Consider the following 10,100-nt stretch of genomic DNA (forward strand, 5'->3'; position numbering starts at 1 on the left):
TCAGGGATGCGGTCTCTCTTTGCACGACAGTGACCAGCCCGATGCCTGCCTTGTCTGCCTGGTTATTGTCCACGCTAGGTGAGCGTTGACGGAGCCTGAAGCCTGTGCGTTTTGTTGCCAGCAGGCCCTGAAAAGACGGGTGGAAAAAGTGCTGGGACGCTCGGCTGTCACACGGCATGACCCTCTCCTTTCCAGGACCGAGGATTATCCTGTCACTGTCCCCGCAATTAGCTGGGCTGACCACATGGAATATGTTGATGGGTTAGCCAATGACCGGCTGGAACCATGCAGGAGCGCTGGCGGAGTTCAGGCTGGGTTGAAGCCCGACATGCTGGACATCGGCCTGGACATCCATGGTTGCTCCATGAGCAGGAGAGCTCATTGTCGACCCAATGGGTCGCCAATGCTGCGCCGGTCTGCCACACTGACACCCTCTCTTTTTCCCCTTTTTTGTTTCGCCATGCTGCTTAAAAACTGCAGGTGGACTGGCCCTCTTCTCCACCAGCTCAGAAGCTGTTTTTTTTCTTCCCACAGGAGCCCGCAACAGCCAAAAACCACCTTCACATGTTTCCAGACTTTGTGTGCGAGCTAACAGCATCATGGGACAAACCTCTGTCAACCCCCGTCACTGTGCCCAGCTATGTACAGCACATGGATTTGGACGGCGCAGACAAGGCTAGCTTAGCTAACCAACCCCCTATGGAGCCGTCTCTGGCTGCTTATCTGGCCCCGTCCCATGACCATGGTGTCTGCGGCCGTGCAACTCTGCCGTCCAATCACTGCAGATTCTCTGCTTCGCACCTGGAGAAGATTTGTCGGGCTCAGGCCAGCACAGCTCTGCCATGACCTCCGTCACCACACTCCAGATGTACCAGCCAATGTGCCTGGTGGAGCTTGGATCTCTGGTTCGTGTTGACAGTCCGCTGGCACCTCTTCTTAACGAGGTCAGAGTCGCCATGAATTACATCCTCTGTGCGTCACAAATGCTCAGGCAGAATGAGCTGGGTCAGGCAGGTGATGCATTCCCCTGCAAACACCCTGGCTTCAACAGTTGTCGTCCAGAGGCACCTGCGGCTGACCCTCTCTGACGTCCCAGATAGGGACATGACTGTAAATCTGGACAAACCAGTGTCTGCGGCTGGGTTATTCCGACATTCACTTGAAGCCATTCAGACTAGATTTCATCTGAGGAAGAAGCAGACAGAAGCTCTGCGCGATTTCATCCCCAGACATCAGACGAAGACCAAGCCTGCAGCTAGCTCTCACAGGCCTGCCACTCCTCTGTCGACTGGCAAGAGACCGGCGCCCACTGCTGCAGTGGGTGTGCCGCCAGCGCAAGCACAACCTTCGGTCCGAGCTCCACGTCAGTTGGCCTGGAGCAAAGGCCCACCATCGGGCCTCTGGCGGGACCCGACGCCCACGAGGAAGAAGCCTCAGCCCTCCTAGCTGGTTCCAAGTGGAGAAGGGTCCAACGGCAAGGAGATGCTGCTTTTACCCCTCTGTTGCCTCCAAAGAGGTTCCGCTTACTACATTATATAACTTTATAACACTTATCATTAATAAAAAGCATAGCATTATTGAGGCGCTGCAAATTATTTAATCTCAACAGGTGACTGCTAAGGGTCTGCCACCTAGTGTGATAGCGACAATTCATAGTGCTGGGCCCGCATCTACTAGACCCGCGCTTAAGTCCAGTGTCCCAAGCACTGGACTTGTCTTTGGTGCTGGAGGCCCTTTCTAGACCCCATTTGAACCCATTGAGTTTGTGGATATGAAATTTCTCTCATATTACTGCATTACTTCTCGCTTTGGCTTCAGCAAAGTGAGTGGGTGACCTTCATGTGCTGTCTGTGCATCCCTCCTGCACACAGTTCTCTCCTGATGGCCAGAAGGTCGTATTGCGTCCAAATGCTGCCTATTTTCCCAAGATCATGCCTGCATCTTATAGCTCAATGGAGTTTGAGATGCTGAGCTTTTGCTCCCCTCCTTTTACATCTGAGGAGTAAAGAAGGATGCATTCTTTGTCCAGTGCTTGTGCTACGCACCTACATTGAGCGCACTCAGAATGTATGTTTATGCGACCAGCTGTTTGTCTGCTTTGCTTATCCAACTAGAAGTAGAGCTGTCTAAACAGAGGCTGTCCCACTGGATTATATAAGCTATCTCACTGAGATAGTCCCCTGTACTTTTTGAACATTTTTCAAGCTTTTTAAATGACAAAATTTCAGTTCTGAGAGCATCTCTCTCATCTCAGTCATTGTTAGTTTCTGACCCAGTCCCTGAATGCTTGACTGGCTTTCAACAGTTTGAGCCACTGTCTGATTCTGATTTAATAGCTATAACTGATCATCTCAAAATCTCTCCCATGATATCCTTCCCTCTCATTTTCTTATGGAAGCTTTGACCACTATTGGTCCCTGTATCCAACTTTTATTGAAACTATCACTGTCATTAGGTTGTGTACCGTCAGTATTTAAGCATTCTGTCTTTCACCCCATTATAAAGAAAAACAATCTTGACCCTAGTTCTCTAACTAATTACAGACTGATCTCCAAACTCCCTCCTATATCCAAAATTCTGGAAAAAGCGTCAATAAAACAACTTCAGACCTTTCCTGACACTAATGGTATCAATGAAAAATTTCAGTCTAAATTTAGACCTCGCCATAGCACTAAGACAGCACACTTAAGAGTTTTTATTGACCTTCTTCTGAGCTTAGGATTCAAACTAGTTGGTTATTTCGTGGCTAGTTATGCCGTTTACCCATATTGTTGTCTTATGCTATTGCTCTGACCGACTGTGAAGCACTTTGGTCAACTTTGTTGTATTATAATGTGCTATAGAAATACATTTTCATTTGATTTGATATTTAAGGATTTCTGGAATAATGGTATTAAAAGCCAATCTGAAATCAGTGAAGAACATCCTTACTGAATTCCCAAGATTCTCCAGGTGATGCAGAACAGAGAGATGGGCAGGGGAAATTGCATCCTTGGTGGACCTGTTTGCCTTAGGCTACAACCACACTAATGCGTTTTCTCCCGTCCAGACCTTTTTCCTCAAGGAAAAACGCAGCGTTTTGAAAACGCTCTCGAAAACGCATACATTTCAAAACTGAGCAGCGGCGCAGCGTGGACACTCGAGAACACAGACTTTCTAAAACAATGACGCATTTAAGTCACGTGATGGAGTCATGTGACCAATTAACCAAAAATAGCGCAGGGCATTATACAGCAGTTGTTTTGATTGTTCTCAATTTTGACAGCCCTAAAAAAGAATATTATCAGTTTGCACATGGTCCAGATAGATGGAACCTTCCTTGTTCACTAGCATCTTCTTGGCTTAAAATACGTTATCTCTCCCTGCTGATGCTGAACGTATGCTGGTACTACAACTTCTGGATGTGGTAATTGGTAACTGTAACAACGCGATGTTAGAGTCGTCTTGAGATAAGAACTTTCTAACTTTTGATGTTTTTTTAAGTGTCAAATTACAGCTGAATAACAGAAAGAGTTGCCTCAACGTATTTCATTTATTATGAGGTAAATGTCATGGTCCTGGGTCATTTTGACCCAGCGTTTTGTGTTTCCTTGAAGTTCATTTTTGTGCCTTGTGTTTATTCTGATTTTGTACTAGTTTAGGGTTGAACCTGAAGTTTGGTGTATATTCAGCCCTACCGGTGTCTGTCCTTGGTGCTCTGGTCATGTCCCCGTGTTGTGTTGTAAATCAGTCTGTGTGTTTCCTGCTTTACTTTGAAGGCTCGTGTTCTGGATTTCCTGTTCTATTCTGACGGTCTGTGTCTGTTGTCATTGTGTTCAGCTTGTGTCCTCCAGTCATCATGTGTATTCAGATCAGCTGTTCTTCCCTCCTGTGTGCGATTACCCGATTACCCTGTGTGCGTGTGTGTGTATATATAGTGGGTGTCGGTCTGTGTTCGTTGTCGGCTTGTCTGCGTTCATCCGTGTATCTCTGCGTTTTTGGTATCCTCCGTCAGTCTGCGTCTCTCTGGCTTTCACCCCGTGTCCTGAGGATTTCTAGTTGTTCTTTAGTTTTCCCAGTTTAGGTTTCCGTTAGTATGTCTCATGATTCGTTGTCTGTTCCTGCCACTGTCACCTGTAAATAAACTCTCACTCATATCATCAGTCGGCTGTCTGCATTTTGGGTCCTCCTTTTCCTCCACACCACACGGCTCAACCCGCCAGCCGTGACAGTACGAGCCGACCAAACATGGACCCAGCAGCATCCGCACCTTCCCAGGAGTTTCGGGAGGAAGTAATCGACTCCATTTCAAGGTTGGTCAACCTGTGGCTCGAACGTGAGGGAGAGGAGTTTCACCGCGCTGTAGAAGCCAGGCTACAGCAGCTAATTTCTGCTCACTCCTGGCTACTAGACTCTCTTCACCCGCTCGCACAAGACTTCATTCTTAACGAACTTCACCTCCACCCTCCAGCCGCTACTGCTTCCCAACCCAGCCCGGCGGTGAATGTTTTGCCCGGCCCGCCGGAGGTTTTGCCCGGCCCGCCGGAGGTTTTGCCCGGCCCGCCGGAGGTTTTGCCCGGCCCGCCGGAGCAGTCGGCAGGGAGGAAGCGACGATCGCGCCGTCAGCGCGTCACCCCACAGCCGGATATTAGGACTTCAGAACTGCCGGCTTTGGTGAGTGAGAAGGACCCTTTTTCTGTTTTGGACTGTGGGACAGTTTATTCAGGGGCCTTGTTTTGTGCAACAGATGACAAGGAGACCTGTTTGTTGCCTGTTCATTCTCCTGCTCAGTTAGCTTCCCAGCCAGAAGCTCAGTTAGCTGCCCAGCCGTCACCTCCATCTCATTCAGCCTCACTACCCATAGCCCAGTTACAGTCACAGCCAGACTTATTAGACACCATGTTACAGTCCATAGCCCAGTCAATAGCTCAGACAAACCACCCAATATTGTAATCAGTCCTCAACAGCTGGCCAGTTCAGAGACTGTGACGCACTCCAGGGCCTCCCCAGAGGCTGGGTTTCAGCCCCCAGCCGACTCTGGACCCCTGGAGATTAAGAAGCCGGCTGAGGACTGCACCCGGCTGTCGCTGCCTGAGCTGAGTCAATGCTCTGTGCAGCTGCAGTCTGCTTTGTTCCTGCCAGAGGCCTGTGCGCCTGCTGGTTCCGACCTGTGTGTTCCAGGGGCCCCGGTGCCCACTGGTCCAGAGACTGTTTTCGCTGGAGGGCCCGAGGAGCCCGTCAGGCCTCCTGCCTCGTCAGCTGGAGGGCCCGAGGAGCCCGTCCAGCCCCAAAACTCGTCAGCTGGAGGTTCAGGGGAACCTGGCCAGCTTCCTGCCTCGTCAGCTGGAGGGCCCGAGGAGCCCGTCCAGCCCCAAGACTCGTCAGCTGGAGGTTCAGGGGAACCTAGACAGCTTCCTGCCTCGTTAGCTGGAGGGCCCGAGGAGCCCGTCCAGCTTCCTGCCTCGTCAGTTGGAGGTTCAGGGGAACCTAGCCAGCTTCCTGCCTCGTCAGCTGGAGGGCCCGAGGAGCCCGTCCAGCTTCCTGCCTCATCAGCTGGAGGGCCCGAGGAGCCCATCCAGCCGCCTGCTGCAGCTCCAACATCTTCGCCTGGCCCGGCTCCATCACCTTCAGCCTCGCCTGGCCCGGTTCCATCACCATCAGCCTCCGCTTCAGCCGCGCCTGGTCCAGCCTCTGCTTCCGTCTCGTCTGGTGCTGCGAAGGCCATGCCACCTTCAGGTCCCGAACTGCCGCCTCGACATCGGCGGTCATCTGCCAGGCCGCTTGTTGTGCGTCATCGTCGATATGGATGACCTCCCAAGCGCCGCCGCTACCTTCCGCGCGGCCGGCCTCCGGACTTGTGTCGCCACCGCCGTTGCTGTCCGCACGGTCGGCCGCCTGAACTGTTTCCCCGTCGCCGCCGCTGCTGTCCGCACGGTCGGCCCCCTGAACTGTTTCCCCTTCGCCACCGCTGCCTTCCGCGCGGTCGGCTTTTGGATCTGTGTCGCCAACGTGGCCGTTCTCAGAAGATGAATTGTCCTGGACTTCTTAGTTGTCAGCCTCCGGGCTGGCCTCCTGAACTGTGTTTTTGTTCTTGAACTCCAGCATGTGTGTTTGTTTTGGACAATTCACTTGGTTCGCTGGAGCTTGTTTTTGTTCGGTGTTGGTGGCAAGAAAAAGAAACTAAACTGTTACACCAACTAAAGCTTGAAGCCTTTAGATGAAAATGTCAAGATCAATAGCAGCAATGAAATCAGAAAAGACTAAAAAAGGACTGAAACTCAGTTTCAGTTTTTGCTAGTTTGATAAGAATGTGAGGAGGTGCTGGCTAAGATATTTTCTCTAATATTAGAAACTGGAAGAAAGTCTCAAATTGCTTGTCGTTGTAAAAAGAAATTGTTTCTTATCTGTATGTGTTGGATTGAATCATTTATGAAGTACTTAGAATAAAAAACAGAATTACGCTGATTAATTAACAGTGAGATAAGATTTACTGGCTAATATTATTTCATTGGTGTAACAATAAAGTGCATTTTATAGAGTTTAAACTCAGTGTGTTCTTATGGTTTCTCTTTTAACAGTTAGCAGGGCGCATGTGGAGAAACCTCTGTTGTAAAGAATTCTGTAGAACAATTAGCATACTGCTCACTGGATTTATTACTTATAATGAACATAATAAACAATTTTTTACAGCCACTTTGTTTTTTCCTGAGCAGAAGAATTTTTGGCTGTCAAAATAGGCTTTTGGTTAGATAGTAAAAGACTGGACATCTATGCGAAGCTACTCCAGGCATGCCTGTCCAGTGTTGGGAAGGTTACTTTTAAAATGTATTCCAATACAGAATACATGCCCCAAAATGTATTCTGTAATGTATTCCGTTACGTTACTCAATGACAGTAACATATTCTGAATACTTTGGATTACTTAATATATTATCATGCTTTTTACAACAACGTGAATGTACTATTGCTGTGTGATTTATTACTGTTACTGAAGGTCCGCGACTCCGAACTGTAGTAAAGGGACCTCTGACTAATACGGCGGGGTCCCTGTCGGCTCGTAGTCGAAAAATAGCTTTACTTTGTTGTGTGGGTCAACTTTTCTTGCGAGAGACAGAGAGAGGCGTTGAAAGGCTGCTCCAACGGAACTTATTGTTTTCGGAGGAAACAACAGAACGTAGCTGTCAAACAAAACCCAAACAGTCCTGACCCGCGACAAAATGAAACAGGAAAGTATCCATTTATTTCAACAAAGTAACTGTATTCTGAATACCACCCTTTTAAACGGTAACTGTAACGGAATACAGTTACTCATATTTTGTATTTTAAATACGTAACGGCGGTACATGTATTCCGTTACTCCCCAACACTGTGCCTGTCACAAAAAGGAAAAAAGAAAAAACACTGCATGCATGCATGTGCGAACCTGCAGTACATTGCACCTGTACACACAACCTTCAATCCTTAAAGGACCTCCAACCAACCAATATATAAAGTCTGATGTCGTGTTACAGTAGGGATCTAAATGCATAATAAACTCAGGTAGGCACTGCATCACTTGCAATTTGTTAATGTATAAATGAATTACTAAAATACTTTAATGCATTCAAGATACTTTAAAATCTTTTAGCTGTACTGTGACTTTGACTGTTTTAGACATAGCTGATATTTACATTATACAAAAAAAACATATTAGGGTGAAATAGTAACAGATGTGAGATCTGCTGCCAAACTCTCATTGTTGGTATTTTCTAAATAAATGTCTAATGTGATTGTTGTTTTCTGTTGCAGGACATGCACGTATTCAAGTCCAGGGAAACGCGTCTGAGTTTGTTCCATTCATTCATTAAAAATGGTTAATAATCAAATAGCTTTTTTGTTTAAATAATTTGAATAACATATGTAAAGTTTAAAAGTATGAAAATCTAATTGTCTTAGTTTTGCAAAGGTAAGTTTAATATTGCACGATGTTATTCATGAATCATGCTTTTTCTAACAGACAGACGGATCATCCTTTTTGCCGTGCAGGTTAGCTGCGCGATTATGTTGTATTTGTTTTTAATTCTAGATGGCTGTGCACTGATTTTTATCTTTCTATTCGATCCTCAAACTTGGGTGAGTACTTTTTTCTGTTTCATTTTGAAAAGGAAAAAGTTCACAGTTTCTTCTCCTAACAAAGGTTATTATAGGTAACTAAAGCTAAGTTTAAAAAGTCAAAATATAACATAGCAAGACATCATTTGAACTTAAACTCTTGAATGATACTTTGCACCTTAATTTTTTTCAACATAGAAAGACAAAACAAAAATAATCTTCCGTAAAAAAATAATAATGAAAACTAAAATACCTTTAATCCCAACAGTAACAGTAGTAAACATCTTGACCTGTAGTTTATTACAAAATTATATAAAATAAATAGTAGAGACAATTGTCAATCGCTTCTAAAGTGTTTCTGTCACTGCTGGGTTGTTTTGCCACACCAAATAAGTGCAAAGCTTTAACAGGATCTAACAATTACTGATTTAAAAATGATAAAATAATCAATCTTAAAAGATTCATTAAATCTCAGGTAAAGGATTTATTTTGGGTCATTAACATGATATATTTAAAAACATGTTTTTCAGCTTCTAAGAGATGAGCGCTTCGTATACCAATGAGACTGTGGTTGTAAACTATCGAGATGCTTTCCCCAAAGCTATGGTCAAGAATGTGATTGTTGTGGTTCTCTGCATCTCCATTAACTACATCAATGTAGCACTTCTTCAAACTTTCTGCAAACAACAGGTATGACATTTCTTTAATCACATGGAATAAAAAAAAAATGTGTGCAACAATTACATTTTTTTTTGTTTTTGAGGAAGTTGTTGGATTGTTTTGTGTGTTTGTTTACCTATTTTTTTTTATCAGTGTTATTCCAAACAATATGGCTGATGTATTATACAGCAGGTCTTAGTTCCATTATTCACTAATTTTTCTAATGTAAGTACTAATTGCTTTTACTTTTCTTTACTTTTGTGTGATTTTCTTCCCATTCTTTAGATCTTTTACATGAATCCACGCTACATCCTGTTTTTCCACCTGGTACTTAACGATATGATCCAAGTAACACTGACCGTCATACTGTTTATCAGCAGCTACATCTTCTTCCAGATAAATGTCTCTGTCTGTTGTGTGCTCATCCTGCTTGCTCTTTTTGCCACTGAAAACACCCCTCTGAATCTGGCTTGCATGGCAGTGGAGTGCTACATTGCCATCTGCATCCCTCTTCGTCACGTCCAAATCTGCACGGTCAAAAGGACGTTAATGTTGATTGGTTTAATTTGGATGACCAGCATGCTGTCTGTTCTTCCTGATCTCTTCATCACCTTGGCCATAGAACCACTGGATTTCTATAATTCTCGTGTGTTTTGCCTCAGAGAAACAGTCTTTCGAAATCCCCACATCATCAAGAAAAGAGATATCACCTATATAGTCTATCTGGTTATTGTCTGGTTTATTATCTTTTTTACTTACTTCAAAATCCTGTTCACTGCAAAAGCAGCAAGTCAAGATGCTACAAAGGCCAGAAATACAATTATTCTCCATGGTTTTCAGGTGTTGTTGTGTATGTCAATATATGCTGAACCTTTGCTGAGGCAAGTCCTGCAGCAGTGGTTTCCTCAAAATTATTCAGATTCCCTTTTTGCTTGTTATATTCTCTTCCAGATCCTGCCACGAGCAATTAGTCCAATAGTCTATGGAGTAAGAGACAAAACTTACAGGAAGTATCTGAAAAGGTATTTGTTGTGTAAAATGGGCCCCTAGGAAATGCAGACTGATGGAGGCAGATTTGGGTTTTTTTTTTACTTTAAAATTATTACACACAGTTTATTTCACTAATGATATGTAGTGTTGAAGATCAAGATCAATACTATTTTGGAACTTCAGATTACAGATCTAATAATGATACATTAATCCTTATTAGATCTGTAATCTGAAGTTCATATTTTGAAGTCTCAGCATTAGCCTATTAGATTTTTCAACATATTGTGTGTTACATAGTAAGCCCACCATTTGCAATTTGCATTTTGTATTTCTATTTTCTTTTTTTGGTAAGGACTTACATTTCCGTCCACAAGCTATTG

The 10,100-nt window shown here is 44.8% G+C and overlaps 1 protein-coding gene across 1 annotated transcript; it reads left to right on the forward strand.

Moving 5' to 3' along the window:
- Nucleotides 1-8,485: 8,485 nt before the first annotated feature.
- Nucleotides 8,486-9,780, forward strand: LOC309706830 (odorant receptor 131-2-like; the record flags this gene model as incomplete). Its single annotated transcript, XM_082533737.1, has 2 exons — nt 8,486-8,760; nt 9,016-9,780. Exons 1-2 carry the CDS (start codon nt 8,611-8,613, stop codon nt 9,778-9,780), a joined length of 915 nt encoding a protein of 304 aa, XP_082389863.1. The 5' UTR covers nt 8,486-8,610.
- Between the last annotated feature and the right edge of the window lie 320 nt (nt 9,781-10,100).

Source organism: Aulonocara stuartgranti (genome assembly GCF_965226115.1).
Source record: "Aulonocara stuartgranti genome assembly, chromosome: 5".
NCBI lineage: Eukaryota > Metazoa > Chordata > Actinopteri > Cichliformes > Cichlidae > Aulonocara > Aulonocara stuartgranti.